Below are 25,450 nucleotides of genomic sequence, written 5' to 3' on the forward strand. Positions count from 1 at the left end.
AGGACAGAATCTAACCAGCGCATGCGTTCTTCCAGTCCTCATAACGAAAACTACATTTCGGAGTTCAATTACCTGTCTGGATTAGAGAACGGTGAGCTGGCCTCCTCACAGCTCAGTCATGATAATAATTTTTGCATAACTGACTTCTTCCAGCAAGTATATCAGACATATGAGACGGTCACCAGACATGATTATTGGTCTTCATCTGGTTTCAGCTACACTGACCTCACTAACGGCGCTGAAAGAACACATCCAATCCATTTTTCTGAAAATTACAGTCGAGACTTTCTTAACCCTTCAAGACTGAAGCACAAACGTCAGCATGTTTCAGAGCACGAAGAAAAGGATGGTGAGATATCACCTCCACTGTATAAGATTCAATCTGAGATTACTGACAAGGGTAAGATCTAGTCTTGGAGCAACACCATCAGAATCACCATCAAAACACACGAAACCACAAGAAAATGCTAGTTACCACAAGAAAATGCTAGTTACCACAAGAAATCACAAGAAAACGCTAGTTACCACAAGAAACCACAAGAAAAGGCTAGTTACCACAAGAAACCACAAGAAAACGCTAGTTACCACAAGAAATCACAAGAAAACGCTAGTTACCACAAGAAACCACAGGAAAACGCTAGTTACCACAAGAAATCACAAGAAAACGCTAGTTACCACAAGAAACCACAAGAAAATACTAGTTACCAGCAGTCGTGGCCTAATGGATAGAGAGTCGGACTTGCAACCCGAAGGTGAACCTGAAGGTTGTGGATTCGAGTCTCGGGTCCGGCAGGGATTGTAGGTGGGGGGAGGGAATGACCAGCGCTCTCTCCCACCCTCAATACCACGACTGAGGTGAGACCCTTGAGCAAGGCACCGAACCCCCAATTGCTCCCCGGGCGCCGCAGCAAAAAAAGGCTGCCCACTGCTCCGGGTGTGTGTGTGTGTGTTCACTACTGTGTGTGTGTGCACTTGGATGGGTTAAATGCAGAGCACAAATTCCGAGTATGGGTCACCATACTTGGCCACAAGTCACTTCACTTCACTAAATCAAAGAAAACACTAGTTACCAATGTACTTAGAAACCTTGTACATTCCAAGACAACCACAGCATGCACTGAAATGTCTTTTCTCTTTTCCTTCCTTTTCCCCCAAAAAATAGATACTTTATAAACCATATATGAGCAAAAGAATAAAGTAAAATTAAAAACCAACAAATATAGCCCAGCATAAAAAAAAGATCCAGTGAAACACAAAAGTAAGTAGATAGATAGATAGATAAATGAATAAATAAATAAAAGCATTATTTAGCAGCAAAATATATTTTGTATGGAATGAGAAATGTGCCACTATAATTTATATTTGAAACTAAAATTTATAAATCTGAATTTTTATGACTTGATTTTAATTTGTAAGTGAAGTTTTATTTTGATTTTTGTTAAATTTGTTAACTTTACACTTATGACTGGCAAAAAATGTAGCTTAATTAAAGTACTGATAGAGATTTTTTTTAATTGCATGTTTGCAAACTAACAGTAAACCTAAGCGGCTTGTTTTCGAGAAGAAATGCAAATGGAGGAACACGTAGTGACAGGTAACGCCATTCATCCAGCGTCGTCATGGCAACCACTAGAGGTCCTTAGAGTTCATTACGAATTCTCGCGATACTTCGGAACTGCTGAGTCTTTAGAGCTTGGTCACTAAACGCGTACAGTCGCTTCTTTATAATATAAATCTTTTTGATCTTTTTGACATTTTGAACGCTTCATCATTTTGCCTGAAAGTGCTCTATAGGTATCGCGGGAGTTCTCGTTCAATCACGTGACTTCTCACACAGCTCGGTTATCAGGGAAGATGAGTCACGTGATTTCTGAGGCGGAGTTGTTGCCATGGAGATTTGGGTTGACTGATGCACAGAGCGGATCAGCGAGAGGACGCGTGTGGACTCAGATTGCGTTTTTGATTGAAAATTAACCAAATCAAAACAGTAATTTACACAACAAACGTCAGGATTGGTGAGTAGAAAGCGCTGTGTGGCTGTAAAATGTCTGAAATGTTACAGGGAAGAGGAGTTATTGCGTAAAAACGTGTAAGATGCAGACGCTGCTGATTCATCTTAGTGGCTGATTTTCTTAAACTTGCTAGAAATTAAAACTAACGTCTTCATTCTGGAGAGGAAACCTTTAAATATGATCTTTAATCTGCTGTTTGTTGTCTTTAAAAGATCAATCCAATCCTCAATCCACAGGCCCTTTATGGCAGGGGTACACAAACTTTTCCATCCAGGGACAGTAATGCAACTATTCTAATATATAAGGCACAAATGTGCACATAAACAAATCATACTGATTGATTGACTGATTGATTGATTGATTGATTGAACCTATGAGCTTTTTATTAAAACATTTCTGCCCACAGAACCCAATCCAGCTGCAGTGTGCTGACTATACTATATAAACAGCACTTATTAATACAAATGTCCATTACATTCAAGTTGACCTAAGCTGTATTAAGATTAATAAGATTTGGATTAAATCTAGTAATTTCCCAGTCAATTAGGCTTTAATAATAATAATAATAATAATAATAGCTTTTATAAGCTTGAGAGTGATCTCTGGGACTGTAATATCTTGTTAAAAAATAAAAATAGTTCCTCCAGCAGGCTGTGACGTATAACCAAGGAGAGATTCATGGTTTTGTCGTCACCCAGCTTACATTTTACACTTCATCATAAAATATGTAAATTAGTTTATGCTTTCCAGAGGTGCCAGAGGTGGTTTTAGTCTCCTAGCAAACAGCTGAGAAGGCAGAGAAACTCACTGCTGTGCTGAATTAACATTTGCAGTGTTGCAGTGACTTTATCTTAAACCACAGCAGACTTTTATGCAACACTGCATTTTGGTGTGTAATGGGAAGAATGCATCTTTGGTGCACTACGTCTGTAATAAATGCGTCCTGTGTTTTCTCTGCAGGTGAGAGTTTAGTCGCTCTGGCTGCTGAGAGACGCCAGAATGCAGTTCGCTCCTCCTGTCAGCAAGAACAGGATCATATCCACATTTCCCAAGGTAAAGAGTCAGAGTCTGAGTCACCAGCACTGAATCGTAGCACAAAAACCACGCTTTAGTTTAAAATGGTTCCGGCTGGATGAAATATATTTTAGTATTTCGACATAGCATAGATCAGTTAGTGTGTATTTTTTATTGTGAAAACTGATTATTCCAGAGTGCTGTTGAATTCTCGAATCTGATTGGTCAGAAGGTGTCGATTCATTTTCTGTAACAAGTAGTGCAGCTGCAAATCACAGGTTTATATATTTATTTATTATTCGAAACTATATGTTTGTATAGTAACAGCTCATTCACAGGAACTTGTATGTTGGCCTGTCCACATAATCAATAAGCCAGACAAAAAAACATATCATTGTTTATATTTTCAGCAAGTATAAGTTTTTAACATTTAAAGGTACATTAGGTAAGATTAGTTCTCTAACAGTTAAATAGGTAGAGTGGACTTTTGAATGATTTTTAAATTTTTTTTTTTACTTTTTGAGACCACCCACATTGCCACCCATGTTCACAAAACTCCTGCGCCTCGATCTATAGAGTAGAGCGTCTATAAAATGGCTGACAGGAGGCACATCCAAAAACATGAAGTATTCCAGATGGGAATTCAGTTTTCTAAACAGGTTTTCTCAACCACTTAATGCACTTGTGCTGAGGCCACAGCTTAAATCTTACCTTTCTGGTTATTTGTACAAGCAAGAAGTTTTATTAATGACTATTGCACCTTTAAGGAAGGAGTCTCCAGTATCAGTGCTTTGTAACAGTCAGCAAGTTTTCCACCACAAGAAAGTCTTCAGGACAGACGATTTTAGTCTTGCGGTATCTGACAACATGACAAGCGGCATTTTTTTTGTATTATTAACTTCAAGAGAGAGTGAAAAAGACAGGCTGGAGAGGGAACGACTGTTTATAGCTGCTATAACGTAAATGAGAAAAGGAACTAACTTGTTCCGTGGATGTTGCACAACATTAAAAGTAACTAGAAACAGATAAAATGTACATTGTGCAAACTATGTATGTCTGTATCGATGCATGTATGCCTAAATCATCCTATACAACAAACAATGGACCTGTTTTTTTTTACTAAGCTTGTTGCGTAAAGTTGTCTGTAAAACCAAACTAATCTTCCTGCCAGATTTACAAAAGTTTCAGTATTGCTTATTTTCTTCGTATGTCCATGTTGATACATGTCGCTCAGCCGTAAATGAGGAGAGCAGAGAGCTGAAAATGACAAACTGGTGACTAAACGGTGAAAGAGTGCCTCCTATATGCATAGTTTGCTAAATCGTGTACAGTAATGCAGCCCAGCCATTGCAGCACTTCAGCAAGCACAGACACACAGTAACTCTTCCTCCTTTTATAGGGTGCCATTACTTTTGTCCTAGTTGAATGTCTAGTCTTATTTGTCTTAATTTATGGAATTGTGTTTGGAATCTCTTTCTATCAAGTCATTAATATGAAACAACTGAGTTTCACAAAATGCCCATTAAACTGATGTGTAAGTAAAAATAAATAAGTGATTTAACCTCGACAGTTTACATTTGTATTATAAATTCACACAAACTCGGGAGCTTTTGTAGGATACAAGCATTTTTCCCGAACTAACTGGATCTTCATAAACACAAGTATAACTTTCCAGTGTAAGTGCTCCTGTGATTTATGATTTACAAATAAATTTCTTTGTATCCAGCTTGATAAATGAGGCCCAATGTTGGACTGTCTGTTCAGAAAATAGCAGACTAATCTGTATTTAAGGAATAAAATCTACAAATTAACATCAAATTTGACATCAAACTTTAGGCCACGCCTCTGCTCTGTGTACTGAATGTTTCTCTACACACTCGAGTTAGCTGAAGTTACTGTAAATACATACACCTGTTTATCTATAATGACAGTAAAGTTAGATGGCAGTGAGTTTAATTTCTGTGTGTGTGTGTGTGTGTGTGTGTGTGTTGCAGTGTTATAATCCACAAGCATGTCTGCAGATGAAGGAAGACTGGAGCGCTAAAGCTAAGCTGGTTTTTAAAGACCGAGCCACCAGGCAGCAGGGGTGAGAGCCGCCACCTTTCATCGTGTTCATTTATGCAATCAAATGTTTGTTCTGGCGAGTGCAGCAGCAGACGTGTGCATCACTTCCTGCGTGACGCCTAGACAAACTACCTCGCTGTTGTTACGCGTGGTGTATTAGTAGTGTTGTAGTACACGAGACCGGTCCTGAGACCACAAATCAATGGTCTCGGTCTTGTCATAAACTCATAACATCATTTCCATGCACAAATACTTTGTTCCCGTTACAGTACCAAGTGTAAATGTCTGTCTCTGTATGTACAGTTACATATATCGTGCCTATAAATCACAAGAAACTACATTTCATCCTTTTATGTTCAAAATAATAGCGCACAAGTACTTTACTCTATTTGGTCTCAGAAGGTTTAGGAGCCAAAACAAATTCCAGCTTTTAATGCATTTTATTTACCTGCTGTGTCTTTAAATCCAAGCAAAAGTGCTTTGATTTGCAAATCTTTACACGTGCTGTACTGTTGCAGCTTTCAAGAACTTCAACTTGCTGTTGCATTTCTTTAGAAAAATGAATCTTTTGTATAACTTGTAAACCGTGTGTCATCATTTCATTCATTCACGCATGCTCCTTTGGTCTTAACTCAGCCTCGCCTAAGGTGCTCTTGAACCCTACGCTATATATTAGTGATAAATGTACATGTAGTTTTAATTAATGGGTGATTTTTTTCCCCCCATAAATACATGATATAAGGGCAGCTAGTAGACTGTGTGCAGTATGTATAATATGGCCTAAGGGTTGCAGTGTATATGATAAAATGACTTGTGTTTGTCGATGGCAACAAATTGATATCTCTTAGAGACATCATGCACCTCGAATGTATACAGGAAGTCCTTAAAGTCCAATTATCTACCATTATTACGTTTTACACCACAGCACTGTTGAATGCTTGAATCTGATTGGTCAGAAGGTGTGAATTATTTTCATATAACAGCACGGCTCAGAAAGTAGATCCGGCTGTACCATGAACAACACGTGAATATTAATACGCTCGTTCTAATACGTTGCTGTTTCTATAGTAACAGCTCATACAGAGGGACTTCTACAGAGGACGCTGTACATAATCTAAGACTAATAATAAACAGATTTCAAAATGTGTTGTTTATTAAAGTAAAACCTATAAAAGTTGAAGCGTGATGGTTTTTTGTTAGGAGACATTTATTGGACGTTTAAGGAAAGCGTCTCGGTTGTAAGCGCTTTGTTACAGTCAAAGATTTCCAGCTCAGGAAAGTCTTCAGGACAGGAGTTTAAACTTTCTGGTACTTAAAACCACACTAGATTCACTTTCCCCATGACTACACTGGCTCTAAAACACAGTAACTTTTTTTTTTGAGAGTGTATGTGGTTTGAAAGAAAAAAAATTTATCTAATGTCAAATTATCATTTATCTAATGACATTTATCTAATGTCAAATTTGTTAAGGTTTTATTTATTTGAGTCTTTTCATCCATTTTTTTCTCTCTCTTTGTAATTTAATCAGTGCTTAATCACATTTTTTTATTACATTTATTTTTGTCTTTTTTTGCAACTTATTTTACTTCTCTCTTTGTAGAAAAATCATCGTGTTGTGATTTGTTCCAATATAATCAGAGACAAACAATATATATTTTTCAAATCAGAAATCAGTTTTGGAACAAATTAAATGACTTTTAACACCTTCTTATTCATCTCTGACCCCTAACCAATAGTCATGCCTCTCAGTATAAATCACACAATTCTAACAGATTAGTTATTGCTGCTGCTTCCAGTTTAATGTGCAACAATTTCAAATGTAACTATAAATAGATAAAAATATGACCCTTTAATACTTTTTTTAAAATGTTAGCGTAGGCTGTGGTAGAAGAGGAATAAAACACTACAGGACATTTTTTTTCAGAAAATAATTAACTTCAGCGCTGTAGCAGTAACTCCGCTTCGAGACGTGCCACATCACACCATCCTGTCATTGATTATTTTCCTATAACAGCACACCCCATCCCATGTGTTTTATTCCTTACAGTACTCATTTTATGTTTGTATGTGAATCTGTTTTATTTGTGCTTCAACACACATTGTAACCTTGCTATATAAACTACATTTACTTTTATTATTGAGCAAAATTTGTAATAAAAGGACTTTTGTTTCTAAAGCAGCTTTTTTCTTTCCTAGCATTTTTCTTATAATTGTGAAAAAGGCATATAAAAGCAAAAGACATGAGCATGAGCCTGCTTGTTTTTTTTTATAATTTCTGGATGCAGTTGTATAACAAGAGTGTTGATTTAACACTATTCATTTAGTTTTGGGTCCACAGTGAGTGTTTATCTTAAAAAACAAAACAAAAAAAAAACTAGAACTCACTTAAAGGACATCTTGTGTTTCGAAAAAACAACATTATGTTTCTGTTGAACTCTGTTTTAGTCTGGACAGATTGAAGATGTCGAAAGCCGTCGTGGTTGGAGACCTGAACGTAGGGAAGACCTGCTTAATTAACAGGTACATGAACCCGAACACTGACAGAGAAATTAAAAACATAGTAATGTGGAATATGTACTACCTGGAATTGCCTGTGAGCAATCTATGAGGCTTATTTGTCACTTGACATTGTTTTCTGGATTATAAATCGAGATGGTCTTGTGCTCTAGGTTCTGTAAAGATGCCTTTGATCGTGACTACAAGGCCACCATCGGGGTCGACTTTGAAATCGAGAGGTTTGAGCTCTCTGGGCTTCCGTTCTCCCTTCAGATGTGAGTGCTGCTTCTTCATCACAACTTTCCACACGTGAAGTGGATTTAAGAAGAGTTATGCTGTTCATTTTTACACGTAGAATTAGATAAAAATCTCTAACCTGTGGCGCTGACAGGACTAAAGTCTTGGTCTGAAGATTGGACACACCAGATCATTTTTAAAATGAAAAAAAACAAACAAAAAAACCCCACCCACAATTAAATAAATAAACAAACAAACAAACAAATAAATAAATAAAATGGGGTACAAAAGTCTGAGACCACTTTGGAAATCCGGGATTTTTTTTTTCATTTAAAATCAGAAATAAACGAAAGGTTTTAGAATTTTGAAATATTTAAAACAAATAAAGTAAATGTTCACTATATTGAATATGTAATATTCAGGATTCTGCACTATTTCTAGGTCCCTATTTAAATAATACTAAGAAACTCCGAAATTCACGTAAATATTTCAAAGATTCTACTTTTTACTCCGGTTGTTGTCAATAATATAATTTGTAATAAATAATTGTTGTATTAAATTAGAAAATAATGTGAAATAGAAGTATTTTTACTAGCGCTCTCAGACTTTTTACTGAAGTAACTTTTGTTTTGTGTTTATAAATGTTTTGCTACATTGTTTTATAAAGCTAGTGATAGTGAAGGTCTCATAGCAAAATCTGAGTTGAGTTTTTTCATCATAAAATGAATTAGCCAATCATGTTCCTGTATGCAAATGCAGGCCATGAAGCCACAGTTTGCCAGGAGAAGGAGGCGGGGTGTGTAGCGTTAGGGGTGTGTCCAATTTGCATATTCATTATTGGATTTCTTGATAAGGTTAAAAGTGTTGTCATTGCCAGTTTTTACATTTATACCAGCTTGTGCAAATGAATTCCAGTCTGAAAGAGTTGATAATGAAACGCATTTGGTAAAGATTAAGGTCGCTTAAAAACATACAGAGAGTCTGTCATTATCTTGTAGGATTTTAAGGAAAATCACACCATGAGTTGCTTTGAATGGTTTTGTGGAATAAATAACAATATCAGTTATATATTTAACACATGATCTGCAAGAGTAATTGATTATTTTCCTGTTTTGTTAGCAAATGGTCAAAACTGGACAAGTACCTCAAATTAATTCCAGCCTAAGGGATTTAATAATAAAAGAAATTTGATAGAATGTGTGTCTGCTTAAAGTTTCTGAAAAACATAAAATCCATTCCAGTCAGTCACGTTTGGTTCTGTCTAACAGTTCCAGCACAGGTCCAGGTTTTTTTTTGTTCTGAGTTTAATAGACACAGTCGTGTAAATGCTTTCTTCACCTCGTAGCTGGGACACTGCAGGCCAGGAGAAGTTTAAATGCATTGCTGCAGCGTATTACCGAGGAGCTCAGGGTACGATCTTCATTCCACACTCATACATCTTTATTCAACATGCCACAGAACACACACTCGACATCTCAACATAATAAACATCATTTCTGTGTTTTTTTTCACAGTGATCGTCACGGTATTCGACATGACAGACATTAAAACACTGGAAAACACAAAGTAAGTAATATTTTTTTACATGGTTTAGTTGTGTTTGGGTCACATTTGTTAACACAGCACTAGAGTTGCGTTGATTTTTAATTTGGACATTTGTAGACATTTTGTGCAGTTTAGTTTTCTGCCATTTATAAAGGTTTTGTGCCAGTTTCAGAGGTTTTCTGCCTTCTTCAGTGGCCTTGTGCCAGTTTTAAAGGTTTTCTGCCATTTGTACAGGTTTTGTGCCAGTTTCAGAGGTTTTCTGCCATTTGTACAGGTTTTGTGCCAGTTTCAGAGGTTTTCTGCCATTTGTAAAGGTTTTGTGCCAGTTTCAGAGGTTTTCTGCCTTCTTCAGTGGCCTTGTGCCAGTTTTAAAGGTTTTATGCCAGTTTTATAAGCTTTGTGTCATTTTCAGAGGCTTTGTGCCAGCTTTAGAGGCCTTCTGCTATTTTTAGAGGTTTTGTGCCATTTTTAGAGGGTTTGTGCTATTCTTAGCAGTGCTGTGCCAGTTTTAGAGGCTTTTTACCTGTGGGATAATCCTACCCAGGATTTCATTGGTTAGAGATAATGCCTTCAAATTTTAAACAAACACTTGTTACATCTCTGTGAGTAGGAATTTGATTGACATCAGCATTTACTTCGAAGAAATAAACATGTATGAAAGGAAATATAACAGAAAGATAACCATTTTGTTGTTGTTTTTTCCAGCTAGGCAATAAAAGAAATGCTTATGGTCAACTGCTAATTATTAAAGTCTACTTTCATATGAGCCATTAAATACAAGTGTGTAGTGTGACACCACAAACAGGTGGAAATTTCATTTTTTTGGCTGCTGGTCAATGAAGTTGAGAGTGGTGTCAAAGCTGAGCACACAGAGCAGTATCAGAGAGCGTGGTCATTAAACATGAGCCCTAGAGGCTCCTCATCGCTGTGGTTAGAAAACACAGATGTACAGTATGTAAGTATGTAAGTATGTATATATTTCTCTAAAGTGTAAAGTTTTTCTCAGGCAGTGGCTGATGGAGGCTCTGAACGAAAACGAACCAAACTCCTGCTTTATTTTCTTGGTTGGAACCAAAAGAGATCTGCTGGTGAGAATTCATTTCCTGTCTGTCATTCTCACACTGACACACACCCAGAGGCAGACCAACAGCCATGACACACATGTTGTTATGCTTTTATTTAGATTAGTATTAATAATAGTGTAAGGAATAAAACACTTGTGGTTGTGCTGTTACAGGAAAATAATCAGCGACAGGGTGGTGTGTTGAAGCGGAGTTAAGCTCATTGTTTTCCTTCAACAGCACATCGAAAGTGTAAAGTGTAAATAAAAGTGTTTTATTCCTCTTATACAACATTAAAATTTTTATATTAATTAAATATTAACACATTGCTTACGTTATAAACAGCTTTAAACAGTCGTTCAAAAAACGCACAAAAAACAAAAGACAAAAAAACGCAGCCTGTCACGTTCCCGAAAGATTTCCGGAAAATTTCCTGACTAAACTTCATATCAGTGATTACAGAAATCTGTTAATTTGGAGTGTTAACTGTACACATCCCTTTAATTAGCTGTTACTATAGAAACAATTATGTATTAGAACGAGCGCATTAACATAGTATATTAATATAAACCTGTGATTTGCAGCTGCACTTCTGTCAGAGCTGCTGTTATAGAAAATGAATCAACACCTTCTGACCAATCAGAGTCGAGAATTACACATTACGCAGCATTATAACTAAAAAAGAACAGAATTATATGATCTTTATATGAGGACAGAATTCTAATCTTCAGTATAACTGTAGATATGTTCAGCAATCGCGCACATGCAGTTTCCAGATGCCAGTTTCCATTAGTGTGTGTTTGTTAATCAGTCTCCAGAGGAATGCCAGAGGACAGAGAGAGACGCAGTAAAGATGGCGGCGGAGATGAACGCAGAGTTCTGGTCTGTCTCGTCCAAAACAGGTAAAGTGCACACTGTACTCACAGTCACGAGAGACGCACTACAGATAACAGAGTCGATATTCTCCATTCTAATGAATCATGAAACGTGATTGTTGTCTTGATATGTGGAACACATACACAACATGACGCTGTGTTAAAACATTGAGTAATAAGGAGTTTTCTCTGCACTGTGTTCACTCTGAGCTGTGTGAATGATCTGTGTGTGTGTGTGTGTGTGTGTGTGAGACAGGAGAAAACGTGCAGCAGTTCTTCTTCCGTGTGGCTGCTCTGGCTTTCGAAGACTCCGTCCTGAAGGACATGGAGCTCGGCTACAGCACGGCGCAGATCGGAGACGGAGACGTTCTCAGTAAGCGTCCGTTTTCTTCCTTCACGTGACGGAGTGAGTGTGTGTGTGTGTGTGTGTGTGTGTGTGTCAGAGATAATGAAGAACGAGTGTGTGATCATGTAGAGAGACACACAGATATAATCAACTCCAAAATTATTGGCTTCCTTCAGAAGAATAGACAAAAAAGCTCCAGGTAGAGCGGTATCAGGGCACGTCCTGCTGGACGGAGATCCCGGGTCAGAACAGAGATCCTGGGTCAGAACAGAGAGCCCGGGTCAGAACAGAGAGCCCGGGTCAGAACGGAGAGCCGGGTCAGAACGGAGAGCCCGGGTCAGAACAGAGAGCCCGGGTCAGAACAGAGAGCCTGGGTCAGAACGGAGAGCCGGGTCAGAACGGAGAGCCCGGGTCAGTCAGAACGGAGAGCCGGGTCAGAACGGAGAGCCCGGGTCAGAACGGAGAGCCCGGGTCAGAACGGAGAGCCCGGGTCAGAACAGAGAGCCGGGTCAGAACAGAGAGCCTGGGTCAGAACAGAGAGCCTGGGTCAGAACAGAGAGCCTGGGTCAGAACGGAGAGCATGTGAGGATGTGTTGAGGATGCAGAAGATAGGGATAGGTGGAGATTCGCTGTGGCGACCCCTGAAGGGAAAAGCTGAAGGAAGAAGAAGAAGATGTTTGGTTTTTTTTTTGCTGTTTTATTTGTTTATTTTCTTATTTTTTTGTTTAGTTTTTTGTTTTAGTTTAGTTTATTTTAATTATTGATATGTTGTGGAAAGTGATTCCAAATTGAATCTTTAACGTCTGTTCTCTCCCTGTTCACGTTTCTTTTCAGGCCATGATTTAAAAGCTGTCTTGTCATTTATGTGCCCTGTTTTGTTATCTTGTGCTCTTGAGGCAGAATTAATAATGATAATAATAATAATAATAATAATAATAATAATGCACTGCAGTAAAGTAGGAAGGTGATGTGGTGGTGTTTATTTTTGCAGAAGTGGATAAAACTCAAGCGGCTGCAGAGGTGAAGGCAGTGAGGAAGAGCTGCTGCTGATCTGGTGGAGATGTTCTGCACTAAATCACGCTGAAGACCTCCGAAGGAGCAGCTCGAGAATTTAAAAAGGAAGAAACAGAAACACTGAGCAGTCGAGTGTTTGCTCACACAGCACCTGCTCTGAGTAAAAGGAAGTAAAACCCGGGACTTTTACTGCTCGAGCTTCATCATGGTGTTTATACTCTCAGTATTGTGCTACTTTAATCACTGCCATTATAGAAATAAAATGAAAATAAAATATACAGTTTTGGAGCAGAGGAGTGTAAACCTGACTGCCTCTTTAACAGAACAGAAATTTAATTCAGTATTTAATTGTGATCGATCGCTGGAACTGAGCAGCTGTTTGAAAACCTGCATCTTAAAATCACAGTTATTGACATGAATTTGGATTATTTTATTATTTTACCAATACTTTTTTTTTTACAACATTAAATGACTTTCTCTTGCAGTGTGTGTTTTTTTCTTTTCTTTCAAATACTTGTCGATTATAATGAGATATTAAATAAATACACATATTTAGAATTTTTTGGGTTAAGAACAGACTAAAGAAACGTTCATACTTTCACGCAATCTACTGTTTTAGAAAAATAATGAAGTAAAAAATTATAAAAAATATCTCTTCCTTGAAATACAAATGAAAAAGGAACAGAATTAACCTAAAAACAAATACTTTAACACATTGCATAGATTTCAGTTATTATTGTCAGATAATTAAAATAAAAAAATATAAAAAGAATAAAATAAATGTGTTTACATATTTCTATCTATGGTCCTGACTACAAATATTAAAGAGAAAAATAATTAAATAGTAAAGGATATGTATTTAAAAGTAAAAAGGTATTTAAAAAGGTATTAGAAAGTATTTTTGGGAAATTTCTAAGAACAATTCCGAATTTCTAAATATCTATAAACGCTTTAAGCTGCGGTTCTGCTCCTGACCGCTAGGCGGCGCTGCTGCGCTTTTACACTCAGGCGCTACTGCGGCCAAGAAGAAGAGCGCTGTTTGTTATTATGGGAAGTAGCAAGTGAACAGAGGAGCTTTAAAAACTGTAAAATGGCAGAACTGAGAAGCTGATGTTGCCATGTGAGTCACGACCTAAAGAGTGTATGTCGTTTGGACAAAGTGTGTGGTGAGTTTCTTGCAGTTTTTAAAACGATTAGTTGATTTTCAGACGAACGAGTGTTAGCTGTTTTGGGCCGAACTACAAACGGCTCAATAGTGTACTTACAAGTGCACTACTTAGGGTCTGTCCTAGTGGGCTTGTGTAGTCTATGTAGTGCACTACAGAATCAACACGGAGTTATTTGTAATTCAGCCTTAGATTTGTTATTGCCTTGCAGCTTTCTGGTAATTTCTTTATAACAGCGTGAGGTTTTCACGTCCATAGTGTACTCCTGATAGGTTTAGTATTTAAAAAATAATTTAATGTAATACATATATTATCTATATAAACATATTAAATTAATCTTTTTATAAAACTAACCTTACAGAGGCCAAAAGTTTGCATGACCCTATATAGTCACACACACATTATATATATATATATATATATATATATATATATATATATATATATATATATATATATATATATATATGTGTGTGTGTGTGTGTGTGTGTGTGTGTGTGTGTGTGTGTGTGTGTGTGTGTGTGTGTGTGTGTGTATATGTATATTCACACACACATTATATATATATAGAGACTGTCAACACTTGGTGTATGGAAACTATATATATATATATATATATATATATATATATATATATATATATATATATATATATATATATATATATATATATAATGTGTGTGTATATGTGTATATGTATATATGTATGTATGTGAGGATAGTCAGTCGTCTCATGTGGTTTTTTTTTCTTTTTCTAACAACTCCATACATTTCATGTTCCCATACATTTCTCAAACTACTTTGTTCTCATCAGAGGTAATTTTAAAATCAATCGATTAGAAACAGATTTATTTCAGCTTTAATTCTCTGTATCAGAATTCCAGTGGGTCAGTCTCTTTAAACAGTCTTTAAGATTCCAGAAATCCATATAATGGCTTTTAAAAGTTTCTGATTGGTCAGCTTCTTCTTGTCATAATTAGTTTAAAAAAGTCTTAAAAAAGTGAAAAAATTTGGGCCTCCACATGTCCATTGCCTCCTTAGCAGCAATTTTCAAACACAAGCTACCATGAGCATCTGTACACACAACTGTAAGCAAATATAAAAATCTTGGGAGCACACAGAGACTGTATCATTCAGGAAAGAGGCACAAATTAACTCCCAGGGATGAAGGAACTTTGTTCCAAAAAGTTCAACTGAACCCCAAGACAACAATAAAAGGAACTGGTGAAGGGGTTGGAGACATCAGGTACTAAGGTGTGTACATCCACCATTAAGAGAGTCCTACATCACCATGGCCTGAAAGGCTGTTGCACACAGAAATCGTCCCTACTCTGAAACTGAAAAAAAGCCAGACTGAAGTTTGCAGATTATCACCAGCCTTTTGGAGGAGTGTTCTCTGGTCAGACGAAACAAAAATTGAACTGTTTGGGCATAATGATCTGCTTTATGTATGGAGGAAAAAGGATGAGGCTTTTTTTTTTCCTGAAGAACACCATCCCAACTGTGAAGAATGGGGGTGGTAGCATCATGTTGTGGGGAGTTTTGCTGGAAAAGGGACTGGTGTACTTCAGAAAATAGATGGCATCATGAGGAAGGCGGATTGTCTAGAAATACTGAACCTCAAGACATCAGCCAGAATGTTCAGACTTGGTCACCACTGGGTCTTCCAGCAGGACAATGATTCTCCAAAATTGTAACTTGGCATAAAGACAGCGAAGTGAAAGTATTGGAGTGGCCATCACAAAGCTCTGACCTCAATCCCATAATAAAATTGTGGACTGAACTGAAAAAGTGTGTCTGAGCAAAGAGTCCCACAAACCTGACTGAGTTACACCAGTTCTATCAGGAAGAATGGGCAACAATTCCAGCAAAGTGTAAATAAAAGCTCAAATACATCTGTCTCAGCTATTATTTTGAAACAGTATCTTCTGGAAATAAAGTAGATACCCTAATAGGTTTAACATAGAAATGTATAGTAACATGAAATCTCCTCCTTCTCCTCCTCCTTATTTTTCTTCTTGTTCTTTTTAGCATGTCACACATTTTCTATGAATGTAATATCCAGTTAGAGCTAGAGAGAGGGTGTTTATAAGCATTGTGTGTGTGAGTGTGTATTTAGATTAAAGACGACAGACTCGGACGTGAAGCTGCAGCTCAGCGGCGGTTGATGTTTGTTCTGCTGTGTCGGAGTGTGTGAGTGCTGCAGGTAAAATGACCGTCACCACCAAAACCAAAACCTACAAGCTGGTAGTCCATAAGAAGGGCTTTGGAGGAAGCGGTGAGTTCCTGCACTACACGCTGTACATCACTTGCTCACGAGAGACATTCAGGCACATCTGCCTTGTGATTGGTCAGGGTGATGTTTGGATTAACCCCGCCCACTTCACACTGAAATGAAATTCATATAGTATTGAAAAATCATTATTTATTCAGAAATCCATATGTACTGCACATCAATCAGCCTTAATAGAAAGACATTTTAAAATTTCATCAGACTTTATGATGATGTCATAACATTTATTTTCTTTCCTTTAACAGATAACTTTTTAAAATTTTTTAAATTGTTTTTAATATCACAACGTTGTTGTTGTTGTTGTTGTTTTAAATAATGACCACCAAATAAGCATTCAGTGTACCCTGTCCTAAATTTTAGGTCAGCTGTCTTTCATTTTTTTTTAACCTTTCACTGAAATCTCGTCAAAATTATTTTAAAGCATGAGCGATGGATATCACGGTATATACCATGGCCACGAAAATGCCTGTTTCTGATTAGCTTGTGTTGATAACGTGAATAAATGAGATTTAGATTACGCCTCAGCTATTGCATCTCGAAGTAAGACGAGTTAGCGCAATAAATTGACTCTAAGTTTTGTCCTGATGCTAAAATATAACTCACTTTCTTGGTGTTATGTTTTTTGCCTCTTCGTTGGTTATTCCGAGATGCGTTGTTCGGGTTTTTGTCTTTTACGTATCACATAACTGATTGTTTACTTAGACACTCAGACAGACTTCTGGTTGATCAGGAAGTTTAGTGTGATTTATCACGCCTCTCCGCTTTCAGATGATGAACTGATGATGAACCCGAAGGTGTTTCCTCAGGTTAAGCTGGGGGACATTGTCGAGATCGCACACCCCAATGATGAATACAGGTGAGAGAGAAACAGGACGTTTCAGACTGAAGTACTTCATCAGATGTGTACGTGCTTCTGAGGTTGTGGGATGTGAAATATTAGAGCTCGTGGATTGATTTCATGTATCGCTGAATGTTAGAATGGATTAGCGTATCTACTCTACAAACACTCGGAGCTTGTTACATGATGATCAGAGTCCATCCTCATAAAGAATTACGTATGTGCATGTAGAAGTCTCAGCACCTCCTAGAGGAAAAATAAATCATATAATTAGTAGTCTGGAAACTACAGTTTGCCCTGATGACTGAATAATACTGATTTCTGTGTGACGTTTTCTCTCTAGCCCACTCCTGCTCCAGGTGAAAAGCCTGAAAGAAGAACTGCAGAAAGGTACGAACTCATGACTTTTTCACTGAAAAGAACAGCTTTATATACAGTCAGGGATGCTTCTTCTCCTCTGACGTTCACTGATGGCATCATGAAAGTGTACAGTCTCACAAGTCTAGAGAAGCATTCTGATTTGCAGAAATCAGTCAAGAAATTATTCAAGAGACAGAAGTAGATTTTTCAGCAGGATCATGATCCCAAACATACCAGCCACCTTTTGAAAGAACACTTCCCAGAGCCCTGACCTAAACCCTACAGTCGAGAAGAAATTAACAGTTTGTTGATGTTCTTGTGTGGATAAACTGAAAGTTTTGTTGGTGGAAACTTGGAGGAAGCTTCCATGACCGCTGGTACAGAAACTGATTCCATGCCCAGATGTTGTCAAGCAGTTTTGTGAAACAAAGGGTAGTGAACTAAATAACTAAAATACTGCAACTGTGATCTTTAACTGTGATGTCACTATTAAGTGTCCAAATACTATTTTGTCTAATTTTGACAAGTACAGTGCCTTGTGAAAGTAACCCCCCTCCCCCCCAACCCGGTGTTAATAATTAATAGGGAGGGGAAAAAAAAACAGAGATCTTGAGTGTGCATAAGTATTCGCCCCTGTCCCCACCCCCAACCAAGCCAAATGAAGAATTCAAGAGCACCTCCACATTTGGTGCATGATGCTAATTCTAGTGTTCTGTGGTTTCTTTTCTTTTCTTTCTTTTTTTTTTTTTTAAAGAAACAATCAGTGTGGACCAGACCGTCACTCAGGCCTTCAAGCTTCGTGCATATCAGGATGTCATCATTAACATCGTGGATCCCAAGGTGTTCAGACTTCACATTCACATTCCCTGGGGACAATTATTCTACATTGCTTTATACTAAATAATAATTAAAAAAAAAAAAGGTCATGTTTTACCTACTTCTAATGTAGATCATGAGCTAAGATGTGAATAAGGCTTTTTGGTTCTTTGCACTAGGAAGTTAGCTACAAGGCTGATTTAGCTAACAACTAATAGAAGTTTGTGACCACTAGTTAGCATAATTATTTTTAGGCTATGTTAAATGATGCAGTGCTTCCTCTAAACAAGTTAATCTGAATTAGTTCTTGTCAGAGCTGCTGTTAGAGAAAATTAATCAGCACATTCTTATAAAATAGTATCTGGAATTCAGAGGTGCTGTAGTATAAATGAGACGTGTGTGTGCGTGTATATGATTGACAGGATGTGACACTGGATCTAGTGGAGCTCACCTTCAAAGACCAGTACATCGGCCGAGGGGACATGTGGAGACTCAAGAAGAGTCTGGTGAGTAATTCATCACTAATAATCATCAATTATTTATTCATACGTAATTGTAGTTAATGTTTAGAGCAAGTCTGCTTCTCCCATCAACAAAAAAAAAAATGCCACAACCCAAAACACAACTTTTTTTGATTCACTTCCCGTAGGTGAGTTGATTCAGAGTTGAATCGCTTTCTCACTGCAGTTGAACCTTGGAAGCAGACCAGGTGAGAACACCGCACTCGGGTCTGAGAGCGTCTGAGCGAGGTGGTCTCGGTTCTCTGCGGTTCGAATGCAGTGAGAAACCTACAATAAAGTTGTTTAAATTCATTTTTAAGAGCTATTTAGTGTGTGATTATGTGAGTTGTTGGATATAAAAGTTTATGAAATGACTCTTTCAGATTTGTATCTCATTAATGTTTTCCTGCAGGTGAGCACGTGTGCGTATGTGACTCAGAAAGTGGAGTTTGCAGGGATCAGGTCAGTCACAAACATGTTTTTTGTCATGTATGTGTTTCTCCTTCTCTTTTTTTACTCTCTCTGTCCGTATGTGTGTGTTTTCTACACTCCAGGGCTCAGGCGAGTGAGCTGTGGGTAAAAGGCGAGAAGGTCACCTGTGGTTACATCAGTGAAGACACGCGGGTGAGGCGCCTCTTCACACTCTTTAAGGCACAGGACAGCCTTATAAATTAGCAGCTGCCTGAAAGTAGTGCCTACCATGTAGAGTGCACAGTAATAAACTGTTCTGCTCGGGTCACAAAACCTCTTGTAATTCCATTGTGATCAGACAAATGCAGGAATGTCTGAATGTCTGTGTGATGAGCGGTGTTCTGTGCCGTAGGTGGTGTTTCGCTCCAGCTCGGCCATGGTGTATATCTTCATCCAGATGAGCTGTGAGATGTGGGACTTCGATATCTACGGTAACTCAGTCTCCTCTCTGTCCTCATTCAGTAGTGTGTCTCTGCTTGCCAAGTGTTTAGTGTAGGAAGGCATTCTGGATTAATATAATAGAAATCCTCACTGAGTAAGATTTCATTAAAGCAAATGAAAGCAGCTCAACATAGGCATGATTTAAGACCATAGATGAATGTGGGTGTGTCTTTAAGTCCTTATATGGAATTATATGTAGGAAGAAGAAAGGCACTGTTGTCACATATAATTTTAAGCTCTTGAAAAAATAAGTTTCTTATTTTTACAGTCAAAGCAAATACACTGGATACCTTTAAGCAATATTTGGGTGTAAAATGCTTCACGTACATTAAGTGGCATGTAAATAAGATATTTACGGTAACTCACTGTTTAGAACCTTAATTTTAAGGTCTCTGTGTGTATTTTCCCCAGCTACTTGTCATTTTTTTTTATCATATTCATAAATGTTTACAATTATTACCACTAATAACAGCTAGATGTCTAACATAAGCCAACTTGACTACTCAGGCCAGCTGTTTGAGTCTGTATATAGGCTTAAAGACACATCAACTGGTCTTCTGCTGTTTTAATGTGGGGGTAAAAAAAAAAAAAGATCAGAACAGTTACGATCAACAGTTTGAATACATTTCTAACTTCACTGCATCATGTCTCTGACATTTTTAGGTGATCTCTATTTTGAAAAGGCAGTCAATGGTTTCCTCTCGGACCTGTTTACCAAGTGGAAAGTGAGTATCTGCTTTTCATCCATGTTGATTCTTATTATTTTTTATGTATTTATTTAGCAGTAACAGGAATAGAAGTTCTTTGTTAATGCTTTTGCCTGGTGTTAGGAGAAAAACTGCAGCCATGAGGTCACAGTGGTGTTGTTCTCCCGTACCTTCTACGCTGCCAAGACGCAAGGTGAGCTTCCTAGTGCAGTTCTTTACACTCTCAGAATGATGGCACGCCTTCGCTGTGGAAAGTGCATTACAGTATGCTTTACTGAGCACATCAAAAAGAGCACACCTGATTGGATATTAACCTACAGTTTTCATCTTTTAGTATTGACATTATTTTTCCTTTTTTAACTAAATCTTTATTTTTTTTGGTTTTGGCATAAACCTACACTTTCAAGCATGCCTCTTGTCATTGCATATGCCATGCTGATGAGACAATACTGGTTACTTTTTTAACACCGTGAGTGATAATGCAAAAAGAGATCCTATTACAATCTCAATTATCGTCACACATATGGATTTCTTGCTCATATCTCGCTTTATTTTTTCCCTGGTGATCACCCACCTGTGTATAATCTTCATCTGTTTCCCTTTCCACTTTTATCCCTTACCTCTGTATCCACTATATTAGGGCTGCAAATTGACACTAATCAGCAAAATCTGTAAAATTTGATAATGAAAGTAGTTAGGAATGAATTTCATTATTGATTAGTAGGTCGATGTTATGAAGCACACTGGCATACACACTATGTCACTTGTCTTTGTGCAAAAAGTAGCGAAGCTACTCTTAATTTTTTTAGCGTACACAATATATATTTTTAATGTATGTTACATCTGAAGTAATTACGTCACCCTCATTGCGTTCCGATTCCACAAAGAGTCAACTCTGAGCCTTTGGCTTTGATTCCACACACTGAAAATGATCTAGCTCATGCAAACACGGCAAGCTAAATGAATTTTGCATCGCAGCGTTTCAGTTAGCGAGACCACCAGTAGATATTGGCCTTTGTTTTGCGTTTGATTGATTGGAATGCAGGGAAGATGTTCATTGGTACATTGGTCACACTGAAATATAGCTGCATGTGCAGGACTCCTAAGTGGCTCACCAGGAAAGCATCCGTTGCCAGGACTCAAGAGAGCAAGGCTGGCAGTGCATTATGGGTGGGAGGGATGGCATACTCACAGTGACACCAGCCAATCACGGACATTTATCAGCTCATGTATGTGGAAGAGGGCAGATAGCACTTTCCTTTGAGTGTGTTAACTCTGCCCTGTGTTGCAGCATGAGCAGCAGTTTGAAAATAATCACTTGATAATATTCTGATGATATGACAGACTTTCTGATAAATATTGTATTAAAAAAATGTAATTAGTGACCTGTAATTTAATTAAGCCTAGTTAAGTGTTCTGTTATTGGGAGGTTCTGTTATTTTTTGGAATGCTGATAAGAAATATGTTTAAATAAATACACAACACACTATACAGCATAAACATTCAGTCACTTGTGTTCAAAAGTTCGATATATTCAGCGCTCATTGATAACAGGGCTTAGCATCATGTGATGGTTTTACTGAATTTTTCCCTCATCAGATGAGTTTCCTGAGAGTCAGAGAGGAGCCATCAGGCAGGATCACGAGGGACGCTACTACGAGGATTTCTACAGGTTTCTGCACAAACGGCTCACTTGTATACAGGTTTAAAATGATATGGGTGGAGGTATCTCGGATGCAAGTACATTTGGATTAAGTTGGAAATCGTGCCGATTTTATTTAAAATTTATCTTCAAGTCAGTAATTTTCTGTGCTGTGGTGCAGAGTGGTGGCTCAGAACGAGAGGAGGGACGAGTGGACGTCTCTGCTGGTCACCATTAAGAAGCTCTTCATCCAATATCCAGTGCTGGTGCGCCTCAAAGGAGCAGGTATACACACACACACACACACACACACACACAGGGTGTTTAATTTCTCAACCCTGGTCCATGATTTCGCTATTTTAACTCGCATTTGCATCAGGATAAACTGATGTATCTTTGCAGATGGGTTTCCATGTGGACAGAACTCCACTGCCGCTCAGGGGAATTACCTCGAAGCCATCAACTTGTCATTTAACGGTTTGTGAAATCTGACAGCTTTCAACACAGTAATAAGCAGATAAATATACTTCTGCCGGAGTCTTCACAGCTGTCTAAACTTCAGCTCTGCTTGTGTTGCAGTTTTTGATAAACATTACATCAATCGTAACTTTGACCGCACTGGTCAGATGTCGGTGGTGATCACGCCGGGAGTGGGAGTGTTCGAGGTGGACCGGCTCCTCATGATCCTCACCAAACAGCGCATGATCGACAACGGTGAGGCCAAGCACACGACATGTCCCATGTCTCTGGCAGGAAATGTGTTCAGTAATGTCCCACTTTTTTCAGTTTAATATTACATAACCCAAAAGAAAGATCATGAATCTCATATAGCATAGATATAACTGAGAATTTATTACAGAAAAATAAATGCTATTTTCCATTTAAAATAATACATAAAAGTACAATCCAGTACTTTTTTTTTCAGTTGCAATGAGAATTGAAGTATATTAGAGTTTAGAGTTTATAAAATGATGTGTAAACATTTTATATTTTGTGCCGATTTGTATTATTTTATTTTTTTTATGCTGTTTGCTATGAACAACTTAGTGTGTTCTTAAAGTTTCCATGTGTTTTTGAATTGTTATTAAAAACAGTAAAAAACATGAACATTAAAAATTAACAATTAAATAATAATTGAATATTAAATTAATTAAAATAAAGCAAATTATTATACTTTCTGCAGTGGTACAAAAAAACAAACAAATTAAAAATCATTTTTAAAACACTAATTTAAAATTATTAATTTAAAAAAGCAAATTAATATAATTTCTGCAGTGGTACAAAAAATAAATTTAAAAATAAATTTGAAACATTTTAACACTTCAACACTTATTTTTTTGTTGCAGTTTATTTTTTTCTTTCTTTCTTTATCTGTCTATCTATCTATCTATCTGTCTGTCTGTCTGTCTGTCTGTCTATCACCCTACAAAGTGTCTACGAAGTTGACATATATTTTGGAAAAAGTTTTAAGTGTTACTTTATATGAAATGAAAATATTATTAACTTGCTTGTACGCTCTGTTCTGTATGGGAAGTGTTTTAACAGAATATAATGTGTTACACTAACTAAATTACAATAATTACAGTGTAATATTATTCAGCATTTGGATGCTCAGTAGAAATAGCTCGTCTTCCTGTTTACTTCAAACCCTGAGTGATTGTGTTGTTGTCTACGGGTTGTGATGGTGAGTGTGGTGTTGAGGCGTGTGTTTTTGATTGACAGGTATTGGAGTGGACCTGGTGTGTATGGGAGAGCAGCCGCTTCATGCTGTCCCACTCTTTAAGGTTTGTAGTCAATCGCTAGGTTAAACACATCCAGGGATTTGCACAGCCTTGAGGCTGTGTGATTTTTATTCCGAGATGTGTTTACACAAAACTATACCTTTTTAAATACAAATGGCTTTGTGTTCTTAGAGCACTTAAATCCACAGTGTAACATAATGATGTAATGACTTTCCACAGTTACACAACCGAACAGTACCAGGTGACTCCAGACTGGATGACTACAATCTGCCTCACTGGATCAATCACAGGTGAGAGTGCAGACAGGAAGCTTCCTGCACATAAAGGCTATTTTAAGCGATTAAATGGCCAGGCACATCCTCTCCCTAGCGACAAAGGAAGACCAGAAGCCACTGGAATCGTCAGTGCTTGTTCCCAACGAGATCTACTAAATTTATGGCACTATGTCACGCCATTGCTGAGATTTGCCTCACTTTCTGTTTTCAGTAGCCCTCCCAAGTTGTAAATGAACTCGAACCTTGTTTGGTGACTTCGGTGTTTGGTGAGCCACGTTTTGTGATGACTGGACAAAATATGCAGAATAAAAAGTGAAAAAGGTGTTGAAAAATCCAAAATGGCTGAAGTGGAAGTCATGGTTTACATTGGCATGACCCAAAGATTCAGAGGAAAGTGGTGTCACATCACTACAGTGTTGCGTTGTGGAGTTATTGCAAGCTTATGTCCACATTTGCCCTGCTGGTGGAGCTGGAGCGCTCGTGTGGCATACACCAAAATTGCTGATTCGGTCACTGAGACTGTCCTCCATGGCTGTGCCAAACTTCATCTGAAGCATATGACGTGTTCTATGGCCTGCCATAGACTCCCATGTTAATATTAACAACAATAATATTAATAATAATAATAAGCTCTAACGATATAAAATGTATAAAGCACAGTAAAAAAAAGGTAGCTAAGATTGAAGTTAGATAAGATAAAAAACGAAAGCAGACGGCACATCTACTTTCTGTACTATCCAGTACATTATACGTAAATAAAACACAGTATAAAACTCGATATTAATGATTTATATTAATACATTTCACAGCTTTTACACGTCAAAGAGTCAAGGCTTGTGCAGCTCATTCACTCCCAGAATTAAACTTGCTGGTCAGAAGGTGAGTGATCGATTCTTATGATTTAAATATAAATTAATGTAAAATCATTTTTGTTATTTCTGTCTTTGTGGTGTTAGATAAATGAGGCTACTTGGGTCTAAGGTGATGTCTTTTCTAAGGTTTTGGGTAAAACTGTTGAATATGATGCCATATTTACACATTACAGGGCACCAGGTGGCGCTGTTTACTCACCAGCTCATATTGTGCTTGAACTTTCATAGGACAGGCAGATGTGTTTTTGTAATTAATTAAAAAAAAAGAAGACTAAATATTATAAATATGCTATAACATGTATTTCTTTAGGCATAAGATATATGTTTTATATATATTTATTTATTTAGTTTCATTTTAGTTTTTTACTGTATCAATAAAAACTTGTTTGACTAAAACTTTTAATGGATGTTATTGTTACTGGAATTTTTAGCTGCGTAAATTCAGTATCAGTGATGGTTAATAGTTTTTTTTTAAAAAAATTAAGAAAAATATAATTACCATAGTTAATATATTTATGAATTTTGATTGAGGCACATACTGAAATATTGTCACACTTTAAAAAAAAAAACACCTTATTGTGAATTATATCCAAATATGTCTCTAAATTTTGGTGGCATTTGTTGTTTTTTCTTTCCCCCCTGCATTAATGCTGTTTAATCCT

At 37.3% G+C, this 25,450-nt stretch overlaps 2 protein-coding genes across 7 annotated transcripts in view; both read left to right on the top strand.

Moving 5' to 3' along the window:
- Positions 1-1,745: 1,745 nt before the first annotated feature.
- On the top strand, positions 1,746-13,191 carry rab36 (RAB36, member RAS oncogene family). Its single transcript, XM_026942768.3, has 11 exons — positions 1,746-2,015; positions 2,973-3,065; positions 5,021-5,112; positions 7,537-7,611; positions 7,761-7,862; positions 9,170-9,234; positions 9,339-9,390; positions 10,376-10,457; positions 11,242-11,332; positions 11,562-11,678; positions 12,643-13,191. The coding sequence occupies exons 2-11, from the start codon at positions 3,012-3,014 to the stop codon at positions 12,699-12,701; spliced, it is 789 nt and encodes a 262-aa protein (XP_026798569.1). The 5' UTR covers positions 1,746-2,015; positions 2,973-3,011; the 3' UTR covers positions 12,702-13,191.
- Positions 13,192-13,672: 481 nt separating this feature from the next.
- depdc5 (DEP domain containing 5, GATOR1 subcomplex subunit) overlaps positions 13,673-25,450 on the top strand; it is a 33,314-nt gene continuing 21,536 nt past the window's right edge. For 5 of the 6 annotated variants that reach the window (XM_026942639.3, XM_053241399.1, XM_053241398.1 and 2 more), the window contains exons 1-18: positions 13,673-13,831; positions 15,951-16,109; positions 16,893-16,980; positions 17,306-17,352; positions 18,077-18,162; positions 18,561-18,644; positions 19,051-19,100; positions 19,193-19,262; positions 19,462-19,540; positions 20,214-20,275; positions 20,381-20,450; positions 21,857-21,929; positions 22,081-22,184; positions 22,302-22,376; positions 22,479-22,613; positions 23,622-23,683; positions 23,861-23,931; positions 24,726-24,795. In XM_026942639.3, the coding sequence (XP_026798440.3) occupies positions 16,043-16,109; positions 16,893-16,980; positions 17,306-17,352; positions 18,077-18,162; positions 18,561-18,644; positions 19,051-19,100; positions 19,193-19,262; positions 19,462-19,540; positions 20,214-20,275; positions 20,381-20,450; positions 21,857-21,929; positions 22,081-22,184; positions 22,302-22,376; positions 22,479-22,613; positions 23,622-23,683; positions 23,861-23,931; positions 24,726-24,795 (1,293 nt within the window). In that variant the 5' untranslated portion in view covers positions 13,673-13,831; positions 15,951-16,042. Of the gene's footprint in view, positions 13,832-15,939; positions 16,110-16,892; positions 16,981-17,305; positions 17,353-18,076; positions 18,163-18,560; positions 18,645-19,050; positions 19,101-19,192; positions 19,263-19,461; positions 19,541-20,213; positions 20,276-20,380; positions 20,451-21,856; positions 21,930-22,080; positions 22,185-22,301; positions 22,377-22,478; positions 22,614-23,621; positions 23,684-23,860; positions 23,932-24,725; positions 24,796-25,450 lie in introns of all 6 variants that reach the window. The other variant, XM_053241397.1, reaches the window with a different exon arrangement.

This window comes from Pangasianodon hypophthalmus, chromosome 17, assembly GCF_027358585.1.
Source record: "Pangasianodon hypophthalmus isolate fPanHyp1 chromosome 17, fPanHyp1.pri, whole genome shotgun sequence".
NCBI lineage: Eukaryota > Metazoa > Chordata > Actinopteri > Siluriformes > Pangasiidae > Pangasianodon > Pangasianodon hypophthalmus.

Coding starts and splice junctions, on each gene's coding strand:
- rab36 (XM_026942768.3), top strand. CDS start 3,012: ATGCAGTTCGCTCCTCCTGTCAGCAAGAACAGGATCATATCCACATTT. Junction 10,458..11,241: donor GAACCAAAAGAGATCTGCTG/GTGAGAATTCAT, acceptor TTTGTTAATCAG/TCTCCAGAGGAATGCCAGAG. Junction 11,333..11,561: donor GTCTGTCTCGTCCAAAACAG/GTAAAGTGCACA, acceptor TGTGTGAGACAG/GAGAAAACGTGCAGCAGTTC.